Here is a 21450-nt window from a genome sequence, read left to right on the forward strand (position 1 = left end):
GAAACACTGATCTTTCATGACGAGTTTCCGAACAAAGATGAGTGAAATTTAAAAATACGGTTTGAGGTCATTAACGTAAATTGTCTTTGGATCATCACATTCAATGATGATATTTACTTCCATAAATTATTTAATATCTTACATCAGACATGAAAGAGAATTGTAACAGAATATTCTTGTAACCAGAAACAATCTTTTTTTATTTTGTTGTGAAAACCTTATGAAAAAAAAGATGCCAAGAAAACAAGAATTAACCAAGATTTGTATACGACAATAGTAAATACTTTTGTGAAAATAGGAATGCTGTTAAAGAAACTGAAATTCAGTGAGTGTCAGAAGTCTAGTCTTGTAAGATATCTATGAGAGCAACGGAAACAAAACAGTACACAAAAAACGATCGTAACACAAACTGCAAATGCAATAATTTTAGGACAGCAAAAGTTGCAGAAAAGGAAACGAAAATTGAGCTTACCTTGCAGCTCCGAGGTCTCTGAAAAGAAACAAAGACCTTAGAGTAATTATGTTCAGCTTTCAGTCATGTGCTTCACTAGCACCAGGACTTACGAAATGCTTGAAATAAATAATCTCACATTATCAATGATCAGTCCTCTTCCATACAGTTAATGATAGACTGGATTCCCAGTGTATATAAATGCAATAGCAGCATTGGATCTTAATTTACCTAAAACTGATGGCAGCGCTTAAATAAAAACATCAATAGATCTGTCTCTTTGGCAATGGTAGATATAAACTAAAGGTATAACTTTTATATCTTCTCGGATTATTGGTTTTTAATACTAGCATGGTTTTTCGAAATCCAGTTGTCCTAATCAACCATTTTACGTCAGAATTAGAACTGTCATGTAAACTAATTATGTTTTAATTCATCTAATTTTTTTCTCTTTCCTAATAATTGATTTTTTTTTTACTTCCCATTACCCTCTGAAACTTCTTTCAAATGAACATCACATTCTTTGGAAGCTTGAATTTCGAGTCAGTGGCCCCTGTAGGATTGTTCCAAATGAAAAGGGGTTTACCGTTTGAATAATGATAATAATTAGGTTCTGTTTCTCGATTCTCTATTAAAAAGAAGTTAAAGTCGTCAATATTATAAATTTTTATGTAGAATAGACAAGGTAATCCAGCTACATGGTACTACAAATCGTACCAAGAAATTGAGGGCTTTAATGAGGGTTCATAAATTTTAAGCTATCTTGGGGGACGGTAGCAAAGCTACAAACGCATGGTTCAGATAACTGTTATCTAACAGCATTATCGAAAAAACATCGAAAAGATGCAAGAAAAGTTCTTATCTTGATAAGAGATAAGAAAGGGGGAGGTATATAAGCATTACTAGGTCTGTTCACTCGTTCCTGAGCAGAGTTTACAAAGTGATTCCGAGAAATTATAAAATGTATACAGTATAACAAGAAGCTCGACTAACAGTGAACGTAAAATTACCTTTTCTTTTGTTTTGCAAGTGCTTGTGTAATTTATTTAAATTTTGGTGGCTGGATTTATCAACAACGACTTCAAATAATAAGATTAGACATGAAAGCAATGAACAGCTGCTTATCTTAGTTTACTTTATTGCACAGTGGCCCCAGGCAATGTGAGTATTTTTGATAAACCGAAATTTAAATGATTGTATAACTTGATATTATAATATATATATATATATATATATATATATATATATATATATATATATATATATATATATATATATATATATATATATATATGTGTGTGTGTGTGTGTGTGTGTATGTGTATACAAGTGTATGTAAAGATATGTGTGTGCAATCGCTTGTGTAAGTATCATTATAAGTATTATGATTTTCAACGTAATTGAAAAAGAGGTTTCAGCAAGAAATTTATGTTTCTTTGGTGCTATCCATTGCTAACAATACAGTTCTTTGAAAACCCGTACCATGATCATTCGATATTTCCTCCTTCCTTCTAATATCTGCATCTAATATCTTCTGTGAATTTGCGTGTCAAATAGGGTGATGCAAAATTTGTCATACTAGATGGAAATTTCAGTTATTCTTGGTAATCCTAATTGAGGTGATATAGGAGTGAAATTTTTCACGAGGTGCTGTTCTGCTATTTTCCTTTTATAGGAAAATGCGATTCTAGACCGTCAGCCATCCTGTTTGATATGACAGTTAAAAGTAAACACTCTCGGTGCTTTTTTGACGCAGCGGCATAGCGAGATTAAATAAATTTTTTATTTAGATTTTGATGCCACCTGCCCCGTTCGCTGCAGCATTTTCGTGTGTAAAGAGGTTACGCAATTTTGGCTATTTAAAAGCGGCATGGAGTGTCCGTTAATCGTTAAATGCACGAATACTGACTGAGAGGGGAAATTTTCATACCCAGCAAAATAAAGTAACCCAGTGCCTAACTGACATGTCTCACGCGCCACTTCTAGAAGGTTCGAAGACACTGTAAACTCCTCGAATGTCACTCTCGTAAAGAGAAAGATACTAACCACTGAAGATGTATAAGATCTAGTTTTCTGATTGGTTTGGTGACTTTCCTACTAAGGTACGGATCAATAGCCTCTCCTAAACACAGACAGCATTCCTCGCCAATTCCTCAGAAGATTGATTATGCCTCTAGAAACACAATAAAGTGTTCCTACTATCCTCAGATCAACTAGGACACAGGGATTCCAAGCCAGCGTATCTCAGTTAAAATCTAGATCAAGTGAAATAGCCTTCAGTTCATCAAGTTCCCTACAAGCAACGAATGATGAATCAACTCCGGTCAATATCTTTGCAGTCTCAATTGAGAATAACGGATGCATCCTAGAAAAGTCCTGGAATCAATTGTAAACGAATTTTAGCAATTATTAATCTTATAAAAATGGAAAATAATACTTTCCATACAACATAATTCAGAGTAAAAAAAAAAAACTCGAAGAGTTAGAAACAGAAAGAAAAAATAATGGACTAGAATGCAATGGATGTCCAAAGAATATTTTATCATCATAATTAAATTTGTTGATTTTTTCCAGGTCTGAAAAACGGACTGATTGTTTCAACTGACATAAAGGAAAAATTTTAACCAATTTCGCTCTAAACCTACTTTTTCGAGATTTCTGAATTTACCGCTGCATGAGCCTGACTTCTAGAATTGTAGCTGTGATGACCATTTCTCTTGAGGTTATAATATGCAAGCTTTAACTTATTCGATTTTTTATTCTGCGTTTACTGACTTGGCTTCTTTTAATACATTTCTTTGGCTTTCTCGCGCTAATTTAATGAAAGCAATCTTGATCACTTCGCTTCCATTACACCAAGCTTAGTACCTTTACTCAGTGTTAGTTTTTCACCAGCTGTTTGCTCAAACACAGCTGAAATTTGGGTAGAATTAGTTTCATAAATCCTGCAAAATATTCAGGTAATTCGTTATCGTTAGTTCAGCAATCTGAATGATTTACTTTAGAGATGAAAGCAGCCGTTCAATCATTTTACCAGATATTTGGGATCTATCTTGGAGTTCTAATATAAAACTGGTTACATGATTATTCAAAATTTTAGTTGAGAGTCAATCACGGGACTAGAATACCTTTCGTTTCACCTTATATGTTAGTGCGGGTAAAATACATAGGTCTTCTCTATACATTGGCTTTATTTTTCTTAAATCTAAAAATAGATTAGAAACTGTTTACCGGGGTTAACTATTCAGGCCATTGGACTGATTCCATATTAGCCCATCATAAAAAGATAAACGTGTACGAAAAATATTCATGGTGCGAAAAGTTCATCAACATTTTTTTACTTAATTTTTGTCACTGATATTAATAAGAATCATGCAAGGCTCGATTTGACCACCATTAAGTATTTATTAAAAATATCAAGGGAAATCTAGTTATTTAATCATTATATGCCGCTTCCAATGACAGATACAATAATCATAAAAGTACTTTGCGAACTGTATGTACTTAAGAAAACATTATCACTGCGTGTGTTGTTAAACAGTAGGATGATGAATGTACAGAAGAAACTTAATCTTAGGAGACTTACTTCATCTGTTATTCATCGAGAACTTCGTTGAGTAAACAAAGAACGCAAGCTCACGAAATCTGCTCTTGGCCGTGGATATAAATGCTAATTAAAATGGCGCCTCATGACCATCATTATATCCCGTGCGATACGTGTTCAGCAAAATATACATATTCCCCCTTCCTGGGAAGCAGAAACAATTAGATTTTGTTTACAGTGGTACGACATTGTAGTCCCATTAATATCAGAATATTTTTTTTATAGCGTATTATTTTCAGTTATGATAACGAGACTGTTGTCAACAGAGATAATTGAAAAAATGATCAGATCATCAGTAAAAGTTGTTTTTTTTTAACCATGAAAGATTATTAGACATTATAATGATGCATAAAACTGCGTCTTATTTCTGTGCAGCTGAAAATGAAGCTGTAAGCAATTTTAATTCAAAATGAATCTTCTGTTTTACACTGACTAAAATCTTCTAAACACAATATATTTCTCAGCTTTATTATCAAGTGCAATAAAGGAATAGTTTATATGTAAATATATATGCGTGTGTGACTATAAATTCATGTATATCCACGCCCAATAATTCGTTGCTGAAATACATATCTCTACAATTTCACATGGTAAGGGAATAACTAGAAGTCATGTTTCTGATCAACAATGTACAACGTATTTCATTTGAATTAAAAATAGGTTCTTTAAAGATTCATCTCCTTTCATATCTTTGACATTTCCTCTATCATCATTTCGCAAGAGCTGATATTGCTTTCATTAGTTACTTTGGTTTTTATCCTCCATTCAAGATGAGTTAAATTTCTCCAGGTTTTCATTTTGCAAATTTGCACACATCCTCAACCACATCCCCAGACAAGTGTCAACAGACGTGTACTAAAAGTTGAGGATTTTTATTTTGCTAATGCTTGCCTAAAGTCTAATCAACTTTGTAACCTAGTTTCGAATGTTGTTGCCCGGCGGTTTTCAAAATTGGGTAGGGAATGAACGAAGTGATTAGACAAGGGGATACAAGGGGCAGATTGATCAGACTTATAAGACGTATCTTTGGTAATTATTATGAAGATTGCGACAGTATCTGTGTTTATATCTGCCGTGAAGGTCAATGATAAGTTGGCGTAGTGTACATCACAAAGGTTTTTGTATGTTTGAAGGAGTGAACCTTTTGCCACACCCCAATTCAGACTGGGCCACAGGGTCATGGTTTTGCGGTCGATAATCGTACATTAATCTGATTTGATAACCAGCGACTCGGTGCTACGTTACTGTGGCGTCAGATGTTTTTAACTTGTGGGAAGCACTAGTTGGAATGTTGGATTTAAAGATGGGTTGGGTCCGGTATATGTGCTATTGATATACTTCTTGCAATACACACACACAAATATATATATATATATATACATATATATATATATATATATATATATATATATACATATATATATATATATATATATATATATATATATATATATATATATATATATATATATATATATATATATATATATATATATATATATATATATATATTATGCCTATTAGCATGTTTATGTAAAAATGGACACGCAGTTTCCTATGATATATAATTTACATTACGTGAAGTTATTTAATATTTTACCTCTATGATGTCAGGTCAATAAAAATGAAATGTGGCAGCCTTGTTAGTGTTCCTTGTTAATGACTCTCTCTCTCTCTCTCTCTCTCTCTCTCTCTCTCTCTCTCTCTCTCTCTCTCTCTTCTATCACAAATAACATTGACTTTCGTTACAGACATTGCATGTGCAACAATTCTAATATTTAATAAGTAATTACACCTGACAGGGATCATATTAGAAATCATCAGCTTGATGTTGTTTTGCATTATGAGGGTAAACAGGAATGTTGCTTTCATTCCTGGAACACCTCGACTTTAAGGTTCCTCTTTTGCATAAATGTACCCAGAATCTAACAAACTTCACAAATACTTTCTTGGTAATTCGATATTATTTACTAAATGCACCCACAGATATTTATACAGTCGCACCATCAAGCATAAAAGTGAAATTTCTATCTCCTATTGCTCCAAAGTTATGGAGAAGGTAAAATTCTTACTGACCTTTGACCTTACTGCATATCCGCTTCATTAGTGGATTACGCATTAAAAGTATGAAGTCGATACCACGCAGGTTCATAAGTTAGGGCCAAATTTTAATTTCTATCCTTGCTTTTTAACATCTGAGTATGACCGTGACCTCAATCTGCCCATCGACTTCTTTGGTTAATTGGGTATGCTAAATAAGAGTTATTTATCTTACACAGTCCAAAAGTTAAATCTGAGGCTAGATTTCTATTTGAACTTTCACCACTATGTGTCACTGTACTTCACCTAGAAGTCACTGCGCATAGGTTTTATTAATAAAATGTGCATATTAAAAGTGAAGTCCCTATTTTGATTTTTACAAAGTAACTAGCAAGGTTAATTTCCTAATAGAACTTTGACCTTTGAGTATGGCTTCGACCTTGACCTAAATCTGCCCATCAACTTTCTAGTCAATTATTTACGGCAAATATGAAGTCTTGTTTGGTCCAAAAGTTGAACTAAACGTTAAAATCTTATTAGACCTATGGCACTGACTACCTTGAGCTTACCTGCATATTCGTGCAAATAAATAATTATGTATATCAGAAGATATGGTAAAAGTAAACAAGAAAAGGGCGACTTTCCAAATGCAACAAATCATTAGCAATAGGGAAAGTAATATCCAAAAATTATTTTTCTAAACTTCTTTACGTTTACATGTTTTCGGATAATGCAAGTATCATTTGACTGATTGATTTATATCATATACTAACGTCACAACGCCAACGTCTAGTGATGCCAGGTGAACACACGAACACACAAACACACACACACACACACACATATATATATATATATATATATATATATATATATATATATATATATATATATATATATATATATATATATATATATATATATATATATATATATATATATATATATACATGTACGCATTCTGTGTATTTATGTACATTTCATGAATTATCTTTTATTCTCCCAGTCGTTCACCTTTCGACACGCTCCCTAGTTTCCATTAATGTTTCGGAAATGACATTCTGCTAACTTCAGGGAAATGGAACTTTGCCCGACTGAAGCTAAAGTGATATCAACTTTCAACAGATATGAATAAAAGAATCTTATCACCGACTGACAGACAGACAGACAGACAGTCACAGATACTCAGAGAGAAGGAGACAAGAGAGAGAGAGAGAGAGAGAGAGAGAGAGAGAGAGAGAGAGAGAGAGAGAGAGAGAAACTTTGCAAGTTTTATCTTATAGAAGTTGTCCGTGAAGTGACGATACCGATAATGATATCATCTATCTCACTTTCTCGTAGGATTTCCCTGAGTTCCTTTGAATTTACTGGGCCGGGACACTCTTCGTTCGGAGTCTTTTTCGTCTGAGTTACGTCGATCTTCAGTCAAGGAAGAAAAATTCTTTTTTCTTTTACTTATTTGAAGCCCTTTCTTATGCATGAAACAGGCACAAATATATAATTATATGAATCCACACATACACGCCAACATACACACACACATACACAAATATATATATATATATATATATATACATATATATATATATATATATATATATATATATATATATATATATATATATTATATATAATTTTATATATATTATATATATATATATATATATATATATATATATATATATATATATATATATATATATATATATATATATATATTATATATATTTTATATATATATATATATATATATATATATATATATATATATATATATATATATATATAAATATATATATATATATATTCTTAGTAGCACAAAGTATTAGGTAAAATCATAGCCTTTTTTCACTATAAAGTATTAGGTAAATCTAGCTATTAATCAATATAAATACAAGCATATAAATATAAATATATATATATATATATATATATATATATATATATATATATATATATATATATATATATATATATATATATATATATATATATATATATATAATTTATTTATAAGTGTGTGTGTTTGTATTTATATATTAATTAATGGCCAGATTCACCTGATACATTGTGGCAATGAAGAAAAGGAAACGATAATCTGTGCCGCGTTTAATTTTTAGCTACTAAACGAAGTATCATTATTTCAAAACATTAACGGAAATTAGAAGGATATCCTATTACTTCAATCCCAACCGCAGAAGACTTCTACGCTTTGACCTCGTTCTCACAGTTACACGCAAAATTCATCAGACATCCACGGATCCCATATACACCGCAACAAATACCTCCGTCTCCCATGCAATCTCGAGCTTCCTTTTTATAGAGTGCTGCCATCTTGAAATGTCTCTTAATGCATCTTCTAGATAGTGTCTCTCTCTCTCTCTCCTCATTTGTCGAAAGCTTCCGGGTGATACACTTTTCTCGACGATTTGTATTCCATCGTCCCAAAGTGACGAGAGCCCTTCAAAATACTCTGGTTTAGCTTTCTTTCTTTTGTTTTTGTGTATTTACACCTCTCCTGTAACCTTTTCAATTTTCAAAAAAAAATACAAAAAAATCTCCATAGTTATCCCTTATTTTTGGGTTTCTTATTCAGTACCAATACTCCATTTCCATTAAAGAGAGTTTTCGTTACCTCCCTAAACTTAAAATAAATACCATCAGTACCGGAGATTCGTCTAATAGCTTTTTCATTGCAAACGTTCATGACTCTGTCATTTGCCTCTTTTTCGGAATTGAACCTTACCTTCCACCTTTCCAGGTATTTCAAGTGATGCTATTTCCTTGTTGATGATTATAATGGACGAGTCACATCATGCTGTAGACATTCTCTGGCATGAACTCTTAGAAGAGGTATTGTCACAATTCATCTTAGACCACAATAACAGTTGTAGCAAGTATACAGTGGAATTGTTGTGTATACATATGTTTGAACGTATGATAGTGAATATGTATGCATATCTTATATGTTTGGACGCATGAAAACAAGTAATTCATACTACAGTACAACATTTTATCCGTTTAAGATTATTCTGAGGTGACTTGAAAATTGTCATGTATCTTAAATTATAAAATAATCTTTTATCGCCTACATTATGTACTCATGTATTTTTCGTATTGGAAGGAACGTGCATGTATGTTTCATATTTTTGGACGTATGCAGGCAAATAATTCATGGTGTAACAATTTATTCCTTTGACATTAATCTGAGGTGACTTGAAAATTGTGTCAAGTATCTTAAAGTGGAAACTACTTTTATTGCCTACATTATGTACTCAACTATTCTTTGTATTGCAAGGAACGTGAATGTATGTTTCATATTTTTGGATGCATGAAAACAAATATTTCATGGTGTAACATTTCATTCCTTTGATATTAATCTGAGGTAACTTGAAAACTGTGTCAAGTATCTTAAATTGTCAACTACTCTTTTATTGCCTACATTATGTACTCAACTATTCTTCGTATTTCAACAGGATGGGAACGTAGGAACGGGGGAGACACCAATAAATGGCCTTTCCTCATCGGCCGAGATGAGATCACCAGAGTGCGAAGTGTGCACTGAGCATTTCGACGAAGGTAACCACCTACCTAGATGCCTCACCTGTGGCCACACCCTCTGCACATCGTGTATTAAAAATATTCTGGAACAGTCGCCAATCCTGAAATGCCCTTTCTGCAGAAAACAACACAGGATTCCTGTCAGTACCCCCGGGGAGCTCCCAGTCAATTACTCTATAATGAGGGTAGTTGGGTGTCGAAGAATGTCAGGCGAGACATCACAGGAAAACCTAGACGACTGGTTTGTTTGGACCAAACACGACATAGGTAAAAGCTCCGAGACCCTGTGCGGTGACCTCGAAAACGAGCTTAATACCCTGAGAAGGCTTCAGAAGCGTCTAGAATCCAAAGAACAAGGGCACGCGCGCCTTTTTGAAAGAATCCAAGAGTACATCAATTACGTGAAGAAGGTGGGGGTCGATATCTCTAAGGAAAAGTCGGACACGAAAAAGGCGATAGAAGAGGGGAGTGCGAAGTGGGATAAACTCAAGGAATCGAGGGAGAAACTCGAGAGCTCGAAGACGCTGGTGGAAATGTCAGAGGCCCATCAGCTGATTGTCGCTTGTCACTCCGATATTCAGAAATGGAGGGTAGGAACGCGTCATTTACACCACAGCGACGTTTTCAAGAGTTACAGAGATGTGAGTCTTCGCATTTTACTTATTGTTGCGGATACATAAACATATACATATATATATATATGTATATGTATATATATATATATATATATATATATATATATATATATATATATATATATATATATATATATATATATATATATATATATATATATATATATATATATATATATACACATATATATATACACACATATACAAACACACACACACATATATATATATATATATATATATATATATATATATATATATATATATATAAACGATTTTCCAACTTAGTCTTCTTTTTGTTTCCTCGTTAATTTATGCATTTTATCTGAAAAGACGATGTCATATCTTTAACCTAGTAAATTTCAGGTTTAATAGGCAACAGATATGTACATTATATGCCTAATAAATAAATATAAAGAGTAGAAATGAAATTGCGTAGATTCTTTTTCAAGCAAAGATTGATCCTGCTTAATGAATTTCCATTAAATTTCATAGCCTATATCTTCATTAATCCATATAACCACCGCCCAGTCAATATTCAACGACCACCAGAGACACGATTTCGTGAAAATAAAATGAAGCATCCAAATTAATCTATCAGTGATACATTACATTGTTACCGATTCTTTTATTTTTTTATTCCCAGGTGAAAAGGGTAACTGCCGAAGCGCTAGCTTTAGTGCCAGTTAAACAAAAGGAATCTGTTGTAAAGGTAACCATTCGAATTACTTTTGCTTTTCTTCTCATAGAGATTCGATTCATCGTCTCTAAAAACGCGATTGTGATTACATATTCATAATTCAGCAATATTTCTGATGCAATCTGTTAATAAATTATTCAAAATAACATAAAGACATAATTACGATGATGTCAACTTCCAACCGGAGTAAATTCTTCACTATACGTATATAGTATATCTTAAGGGTGGGGAAACGGAACTGTTAAGCTCATTGTTTCGTGATAAGAACAAAATGATTTAATTGTCAATGACTCACATCTAATTATTTGAATCATGATATGGATAAGAACAGTCATCAATCACAGTGATTTGGGTTAAACTGTCAAGATTTTATTTAATCAGCCTTGCACTGTACTATTTATCCATATCTTTATCTATTTATATATTGATTTACTAATTTTTCTTTTTTTCTTTTCCAATAATTGATCTCTTTTCGTGTTTCCTATTATCTTCTGCGACCTCTTCCAAATGAAAACCACATTCTTCGGAAGACTTGAATTTCAAGTCAATGGCCCGTGTAGGCTTGTTCTATATGAATAGGGGCTAATCTTCTGAATAATAATAATAATAATAATAATAATAATAATAATAATAATAATAATAATAATAATAATAATAATAATAATAATATCTTATATGGCTACAATGACCTCTAACTTTATCTTCGTACCGAGGCGTATTATTGCATTTCCCAATTCTCGATGGAATGTCAGATCTTAGGTTTAAATCCTGCTACGAAAGATGGAGGTTTCGGAAATGCAGCTAGCAGGAATAAGCGTACCCCCAAAACAAATGCAATGCCAGGAAATGGAGAAGTTAAGAGGTCATTATGGCTACTAAAAGGCATATGCATTTGTTCTTCGCATGTACAACTCTGCTACATATTTACTGTTGTCTAATCTCACTCCTTTTCTTTCTCTTTCTACACTTGCAGGAACGGATGGTCGGCTCACACTTTCTTCTTTACATAATAGTTTTTGTGGTCGGCATCCTTGCCATATTTGGAAAAGGACGTGAAAAATAGACTGGTAATCCAATATGACGGATGGACACTTGCTCACGAGCGCAACGGTCTAGATACACACGTACGTACACACATTATATATATATATATATATATATATATATATATATATATATATATATATATATATACATACACACACACACACACATATATATATATATATATATATATATGATGATTATTATCACTTTTGTACGTGATTCATTTATCACACATTACCACAGGTGAAAAATAAGAAACGGGTGTAGGTCCTGACCGGTTTTTGACTTTATTTCAAGCCATTGACGAAGGACTGATACAGAGTGTGAGAAGTCACAAATATATATACTACAAGAACAGTACTGACGAACATACACAACCGTTATAGGCTCCATATCCCCACTCAGGCCGGTGTCGAGGTAGGGTGGCCTTTAAAACTCATTTGGCTAAAAATCACAATAGACTCTCAGGGACATTGCTGATAAACAGACCATACCCCACCTCAGATCCACACCTGACAGGTGTCATGGAGGCGGAGTTTGGAAACTCATTAACATTACTACCCTCGTACTGTGTTTACAAATATGATAATCCTATTTTCATATCTCTACTGCCGACCTTAAAGTTTAAACAATTTACAAATTTCTTTTGATATTAAAATGATCAAGTTTATACATCCCTTGACTGATATTCATATTATGGTTGTAACTTTTTTTATGAAGCTAGATTCAATGATGTTCCTTTCCAGTGCATTATTAGAATATACAATCCTTTTGCCCCTTCCCAGTTGATAGCATGATTGTTCTCACTAACATGTACAAATATACCACTGTTCCCTTGTGCATATCTCACACATTTCTTATGTTGTTCAATTCTTTTTCCAGTGCTTTCCCGGTTTGGCCAATATAAAAGTTGTCACAAGACTGTTTTATATACACACCTTTAATATTGTCTGGGGAGTTCTTGATAAGTACATTTTTCATTGTTGTATTGTTCTTAAATGCGACATTAACACCAAAATTCTTAAGAAGATGAGGGATATCTTTCGTCAATGGCTTGGAAATAAAGTCGAAACCGGTCAGGACCTACACCCCGTTTCTTATTTTTCACCTGTACATGTGTGATATATATATATATATATATATATATATATATATATATATATATATATATATATATATATATATATATATATATATATATATATATATATATATATATATATATATATATATATATATATATATGGACTGTATGAATAAAGCTATGTAAACGGGATGGAGTAGGTTTATGTGTGTGTAGTCAGGGAAATGTTAATCACCGAATTCATCACAGGGTTCTTGGACTCTTTGTTTTTTTATGCTTAGAGAATCTAACACTGCTGATTCAGTCTGAAAAAATAAAAGAAAAGGGCACGAAGAATGATAAAGTATTAGAAAAGAATTATGATAATAAATGGGAGATAAATAACAAACAGAGAGATAAACCACTTTCTGAGTCTTTTGGCTTTTGTGTATACATCAACCACTTTTGACCTGTTGTTTTCTAATCCCATAAAGAAATCGTTATCTTAAGATTCACTGGGCTTCGAACTGATTAATAAAGAATTTTTCATATTTATGAATATAAGGTTAAATAAAATTATGACAGGACGTACTCAATGAAATTTACTAGTTAAAATAACTTCTCTATTAAATCTTGGTTTCCTTATAATTATTATGTATACCATAGTGGATAAAATTTAAAACTGAAATTAGCCAGCAGTTTTTGTAATGAACATCAAACCCTGCTTTTACCGAGTGAGTAAACCATTGCATCTAATCATTCTAGTTATCTGGCAATATTTACTGCTACCTTTTCAATAATGATATATTTTACAGCATTTGAACACATACCAGTGTTGCCTCAAGTGAAAGTATAATCTACAAAGATTCAAATTTTAATTATTGTATACTGTGCATTTGTATGACATTCGTACGAAAATAAAGCATATTTGTGCAGGAGTGATGAGTTTAATAATCACCTTGTGAATGCTGTCGTTGATTTCTAGGGGGTATTTGAGTATACAGGCCACTGTTATGCAAGGTGTCAAAGAAAATTATATAAGTACGTTGTAACATTAACTAAAATAGCCTTCCTAAATTTTTAAAGGTATTATGAACACAACACAATAAAAATGAATTATTTTTGCATGAAAGTTGTTTGTAATACAAATTGTAGATACTGCATATGAAAATCTGCGAGTGCCAACTGTAACCTAATATTGCTAAACTGTATTTCCACTTAAAGACTTAATTTCTAACTAATAGCATTAACAACGAGAGAACGGGATAGAGTCTCTTGTTATATCCATTGATGATCTAGTATTCTAGTGTCATTGAAATGTACGAATATTCTATTTGATGTACATTTGATGTACATACTAGAGTTTTCAAGGCTCTTTACTAGGTATATTCGCACATATGGCTTTGGCAGTAAAGTTCAAACTAAATTATATAAAATTCAAGGCTCTCTATTAGGTATACATAGGACTTTGGTAGATAAGTTCAGATCAAATTATATAAACAAATAAGGAACTCTAATTATTGTGCACAAGGACCTAAATTTTTACATTTGATATACAAACAGTATCACCTTTGATGTTCTTATTTAACGGTCTACAGATTTTTTTTTTTTTTTTGAATGGAAGGACATACTTATATTCAACTGTCATTGTTTCATAAGGAATTTTTCCTTGTACATTGGGGAATTTTACTAGTAAATTTGACCACTAAGAAAATATACTATTCAGAAGACTCCTAAGACGAAAAATTCATGGATATAAGATAGGTTATTTAATGTCTCTTGGCAGATCTTGCATTTTTGTCTATATATTGTACAAATGATTTAATTAAAGTTGTTTTACCTTTACATTTATATGCTATGCGTTCATTAAGGGTCTGTAACCTGGAATTTGAAGCAGTGTAATATCTAAACATGGTGCAAATAAACTTATTCCTTTTGATGTAAATGTTGTTATTATACTAAGCTATAACAATTATTCATTAAGAATTTCGTATGTAATTTTCATTTTTGGGGTATGAATGATCTATATTTTGTATTTATATCCTTGTACTGCACTGAATATAAACTTCATTCGACTTTCATTTGGACTTGAACCATAAGAGTAGATATTATTATTGGATCAAAATTCAACGCAATCCATTTTCGTAGCTTATGACAGTTTTCTCATTGTCTTATGATAAAGGGGAACACATTTAAAGGCATTTAATCCAAAACTATAGTTTTTGACAAATTCATCCCTTACCACTTCTTAATTGCACACCTCTCTCTCCATTCTTCTCGAGAATTATTACAAATTTCTCCTTTCCTTCACATTTATTTCTAATTTTTCTTTGTTCTTTTACCGTTTGACAGTCGTCGCTTACATTCATATTTTCAGTTGTGTGTTATATTTAAAAAAAAAATTCTTTTGTACATGAAGGCATTTAATTCTAAGTCTGCGCCAGAATATTAAAAATATCTTTACATCATGAACTAAATGGACAAATATTAGCCGTATTTATTAATACGTATTATCTAACACTATGATCGGCTTACATTTCTTAGGTCCGTGGACTGCACCAGGTCTACGGCCCTTAAGTCCAGCCAGAAGGGAAAGAGTTCTTATTGAGGTTAATATACAGTATATATATATATATATATATATATATATATATATATATATATATATATATATAAATATATATATATATATAGTATATATATATATATATATATATATATATATATATATATATATATATATATATATATATATATATATGTATATACATACACATATATGTATATATTTAAATATATAAACATATAAAAATATATATTATATATATAATAATATATATATATATATATATATATATATATATATATATATATATATATATATATATATATATATATATATATATATATATATATATATATATATATATATATATATATATATATATATATATAGGGAGAGAGAGAGAGAGAGAGAGAGTTTGAGAGAGAGAGAGAGAGAATTGAATTTTGTGTGAGAGAGAGAGAGAGGAGTGTTTGATATGTGACCGAGAATTTTGTGTGTGTGTGTGTGCGATAGATATTCGTTTATGAACAGAAGATAGGATTACAATATTTCGGGAAATTGTTTTAATCAAATAGATTTAAATGGCTAGAAGAGAGAGAGAGAGAGAGAGAGAGAGAGAGAGAGAGAGAGAGAGAGAGAGAGAGAGAGAGAGAGAAGAAGGCCACTCACAGGCGACTTTGTTATATTGGAATTCTTGTCCAGGTAAAGTTTATAAAATTCCTAACAACAAAATAGCCATCTTTTTCAGTATCTGTCCCCCGCACGTATTTTACCATTATTTTGTTGTTTGTCTGTTGGTATTTATGGATGCCGCATTCCCTTTATTTTTCCCTGTTCATGAGTTCGTATTTGGCAATTCTTTTTATTGCTACTATCACCCGATTCACGTTTTATATTCTTGTAAGGAAATTTACATTAGTTGAGATCTAATCTTTTCCATTTTTATTTCTACCATGAACGTTTCTCTTTTATATCAGTCTTTTCCCGCTCTCTGACCAGACGTTACCGTCCTTGCTCTCTGCTTAGTATGGCTAAGGCACGCTATGATATTAAATAATGATAATATTAAGCAGACAGTTGTTTCCTTAGCTTACTTTTATGTGCAGGATTAACGAAGCTATCTAGGCAAGCGATTGTTGCCACTGATATTCTGCAGTGAGTTTCCAGCAATAATACAAATTATAATTAATTTGCAGTATTAACCTTTTGTACTGAGGCAATTGAGGCATTCTATGAATACTTCCTGAGGAATCAGTAGCCTGCACTATCATATCAGTATCTCAAACGACTACCTTATGAATCGAGCCTTTCCATCCCGTTTAGTGTATTCATAACCTGACTTTTTCCACACGTCTGAAACAAAACAACAACCCACACATATTCTTTAATTCGCCGACTGACAGTACATCCTGCTCGATGAATCAGTAACTTGCAAATCTTCCCCAAGAAATCAATTACTCAAACTCCGTCACTTTAGTAAGGATTTCTCTCCAAATCCTTCTCTGATTCGTTTTATTTATTAAAACTGCAAGAAATATTTTCCCTCACTTCCGTAATCAAATTCTGTTTTCCAATATCGTTTCAAGGTCTTTTCCTTTATATGTCGCCATCTGGTTTCTCCCTCAGAAATCTGGTGATATTTTTAGATTTATTGCAGAATCTGGTGTTTTGGAAGGTGTGTAATTCTTGAGGAATGTAGAATTGCAGATTTTTATTGAAGATTTTTGGTAGATTTTCCTGCAATGGATGTTTTAATAACTGATTGAAACAAAACAACAATCAGTGTTTTTACTGTAAGACCAGATATCCACTGTATAATTAGTCGATCAATCTTCAATAACCACCCCAATAATAATAATAATAATAATAATAATAATAATAATAATAATAATAATAAATAATAATAATAATAACAGTTACGGACATCGTACCCACTAAAAACAGTCCTAACACTCAAAGTGTTTTCAGATGATACATTTGCCATTTGATTTATTCTCTTACAACGAATTAAGACGCATAAACATAAATTTCAATATTTTTCTTAATTTTTCGACGACGAACAGTAATGAAGGCAAGGCATTCTAGACTTCTGCGGTATAAAGAAAGCTCTTCATAATACAAATCATGTCATGGTTATTTTAAATCCTAAAGATTCCCAGCTGGGAAACCAGAAGCTCATCCGATGTCGCTACTTACAAAAATGACAAAAGTGATCTGATGTCACCGGTAAAAGGTCTTTTCAAAACCTCTCTCTTATTGGTTTCATTTACGATATCTCTACTCACTTTTTACTTATGATGGCTGGAGAACATAGTATCGCAAAATACTTTATCACAAAGGACATCCCACGGCGAATTAGATATTTGTCAGAAAACTCGAAACTTTTTAGTTGATTTTGTTTAGATCTTTTTAGAGTCAGAAACCGTCTTTGAATTTCTGCTCAATGTAATAAAGGCCTAAACGTCAACCGAAAATGTTTAGATGAAGACCTCCGACTTACTACAGATAGCCTCGTTAAGAAAACATCAAGCTCGAGGACTTTAATCATGAAACATCAAGCTCGAGGGTTTTAATCATTAGAGAAATTCGAAATGTGTGTAACTTACAATCTAATTGTAATATTCAGAGTACAAGCTCTAAATGTCAATTATGAGTAAGAAAATGCTTTCTGTGATGATCACGTCAGAAGATTTTTTTAACGTGCATTTCATAAAAAAAAAAATTAATAGTAATGAACTTTCGAAATGCCGCCTACATTTATTTCGTTGTTAATCGTGAGGCTCTGAAGTAACCGATCTTAATCAAATAAATAAACGATTAAAGTTTTGTATTCTGACTCTGGTTATTTGTTATATATATATATATATATATATATATATATATATATATATATATATATATATATATATATATATATATATATATATATATATATATATATATATATATATATATATATATATATATATATATTGAAATATATTATTGAAAGACTTAAATTGACAATTACCTGCTGATAGATATTACTAAGTTTTAATAATAAGAGAAAAATGTATATACACTAACAATGACTATTATACTCATAGGGAAGAGTATACATAGACATAATAGGAGAGAGAGAGAGAGAGAGAGAGAGAGAGAGAGAGAGAGAGAGAGAGAGAGAGAGAGAAGTGGGAGGGGCAGGGAGGTGGGCAGGCAGACAGATGCAGCATCCCTAGCCCACGTGGGTTGAGCGACTTGTTTCATTCAGTAACCGCTGAGATTTCACAGGTGTCGGATGTGCTCCCGCGTTTTCTCCCTGACAGTGTGTTGAAAAGACCTTATGAGATCTTAATTTTGTTTATCCAAAGATTGTAAGTGACTTTTTTTACTAAGAAAAATGTAGTGGCTTGTTGTTACGTGTGTATTATGCATCACAGCATCAATATTTTGTCTCTTCCAAAGTTTTGAAAATTTTTAAGACAATCTTGGTAATGAACTACTTTCAAGTTCGCAGAGAGAGGATAAGTATCTTGACTCTACTACAAAAGGTTTGATGTAATATAATACATGATTTCACAATGAGCTTCTTGTTCAGGCACAAAACAAAAGTTTCTTTGTAGCCTGTGGACGGATAAAGTTACACTTCTGTGGTGAAAAGGGGATTAGGAAATTATGTGTCAGTTTCATCATGAATGCTATGAAAGTTTGGTTTGAAGATATATATCATTCTCTTAAGTGCAGATATTTGCATTCCTTATCATTTCTTATTTCACGATCTTAAAGAGTTTTTATTTAAAAAGAAAGGAGTAATAAATACAATGATGGGTGATCTGAATATCTCTCCTAATTTAAAATTTAGCAATCATTAAAGTGAAGAGTTTTCTTGGGATAGTATGATAACAACTATAGAGTAAATCACACACACATATACATATATATGTGTGTGTGGTTGTGTGTGTGTTTGTGTGCATGTGTGCGGGTGCCTGTGTGTGTGTATGTACGCATGTGTGTATATGTCCGGGAGTAGATAAGAAGGAACGTTACAAGTTTCGATGGTCTGCATAAAAAAACCAACATATAAAATAGGAATGGTTCAAATTGATGTTGCAGGTAGGTAAGCGTGGCAAAACAGGCTTCATATTCTGATAGCCTGAATAGAGGTGACTGTTGTTGTGACAGTTGAAATATGTTTTTATATTTACTTGCTATACATAGAGGTTTATACGTGACCCTTCATCTGTTGTATTTTGCTGTACCTGCAGAGCAAAATACAGCACGTTTACCAGGTACGTGATTCGCACTACCCTCCAGTTCACAAAGCTTTGTATGAGTTCTAGCGTCATATATATATATATATATATATATATATATATATATATATATATATATATATATATATATATACATATATATATATATAATGTATATATACTGTATACATATGATATATATGTATGTATATATACACACATATATAATGTATATATATATATATATATATATATATATATATATATATATATATATATATGTATATATATATATATATACATATAATATATATAATATATATATATATATATATATATATATATATATATATATATATATATATATATATATATATATATATATATATATATATGTGTGTGTGTGTGTGTGTGTGTGTGTGTGTGTAGAACGTTTAACTGAGTATTCGTAGATTTCTATGCATTTTCATTTACTTCGAGCGTCAGGGTAGCCTTTCTTCTACGCTCAGCAGTGTGAACAAATATTGTGAGGAAATTTTAGTGTATAAGCAACTGATTTCAATCCTGATTTCACATATGCATGGATACCATTTTTGGGCATTTAAATATAACCTTCATGTTAACAGCACCCTTGGTCTGTGGGGCAAGAGGGCTAGTGGTTGTATATTTACCAAACGGCTGGGCTTTTTATCACACTGTCATCTGCATTTAAATAAAACTATACGAATATTGTTGGTGCATTCGGATGCTACAGATTCATCAAGTTAAGTGTTTGTTAAATGAAAGAGTTTTTGCTTCCCTTTTACAATGCACTTATGACTGCTCTTCGAACAGCTAAAACTGTTATCAAAATTGCATAGCAATCCTTTTATAAATCTAAACGGACACCGAGACGGGAAAGTTGAACTAGAAATTACTCAGCTATAGTGTTTTATGCCAGGGTTTAATTATTATTATTATTATTATTATTATTATTATTATTATTATTATTATTATTATTATTATTATTATTATTATTATTATTATTATTATTATTATTATTCAGAAGATGAACCAAATTCATATGGAACAAGCCCACAGAGGCCACTGACTTGAAATTCAAGCTTCCAAAGAATATGCTGTTCATTCATAAGAAGTAACAGAAGGCAATGGGAAATATAGAAAGAGGAGATCAGTTATCTGAAAAATAGATAAATAAAGAAATAAATAAATAAAAATGTAAGAAAATTATTAAACTAAAAGGAGAATTGTATTAAGGAAGTAATGCATTGCATCTTGCCTGGGACTTCTGAAGTTCCAGTTGCACAACACCCTCAGGGAGACTGTTCCACAGTACAACGGTGTGAGGAATAAAGCACCTCTGGAACTGAGAAGTTCGACAGCGAGGCACACTTAAAATTTGAGACATTAGTAAGTCAAATTTAAGAAAATGGGAAAGTCCTGTGGCCTGATAACAACTCGAGTCAGACAAGTTTCCAATCAATGTACAGTTGAAGAAACCACCATTTCCTTAAAGAATCTAAAATGGCTTGGAAATATTGACTAAATGCTT

The 21450-nt window shown here is 31.8% G+C and overlaps 2 protein-coding genes across 4 annotated transcripts in view; both read left to right on the forward strand.

The window, feature by feature from the left end:
- The first annotated feature begins 1346 nt into the window (after positions 1–1346).
- On the forward strand, positions 1347–12181 carry LOC136851208 (uncharacterized). Of its 3 annotated transcripts, XM_067125151.1 has the most exons (5): positions 1347–1612; positions 8856–8947; positions 9571–10296; positions 10937–11002; positions 11964–12181. In XM_067125151.1, exons 2-5 carry the CDS (start codon positions 8885–8887, stop codon positions 12051–12053), a joined length of 945 nt encoding a protein of 314 aa, XP_066981252.1. In that variant the 5' UTR covers positions 1347–1612; positions 8856–8884; the 3' UTR covers positions 12054–12181. The 3 variants fall into 3 exon arrangements, with proteins under 3 accessions (XP_066981252.1, XP_066981253.1, XP_066981254.1); XM_067125152.1 differs by lacking the exon at positions 8856–8947 and having other exon boundaries at positions 1348–1612; positions 11964–12178; XM_067125153.1 differs by lacking the exon at positions 8856–8947 and having other exon boundaries at positions 1378–1451; positions 11964–12179.
- A 6742-nt stretch (positions 12182–18923) lies between these two features.
- Positions 18924–21450, forward strand: part of LOC136851603 (dipeptidase 1-like) — a 610672-nt gene continuing 608145 nt past the window's right edge. Inside the window, exon 1 of the mRNA XM_067125925.1 lies at positions 18924–19019. The gene's annotated coding sequence lies outside the window, so the exon portion shown is untranslated. The remainder of the gene's footprint in view (positions 19020–21450) is intronic.

Source organism: Macrobrachium rosenbergii, chromosome 23 (genome assembly GCF_040412425.1).
Source record: "Macrobrachium rosenbergii isolate ZJJX-2024 chromosome 23, ASM4041242v1, whole genome shotgun sequence".
In the NCBI taxonomy this organism is placed as follows: domain Eukaryota; kingdom Metazoa; phylum Arthropoda; class Malacostraca; order Decapoda; family Palaemonidae; genus Macrobrachium; species Macrobrachium rosenbergii.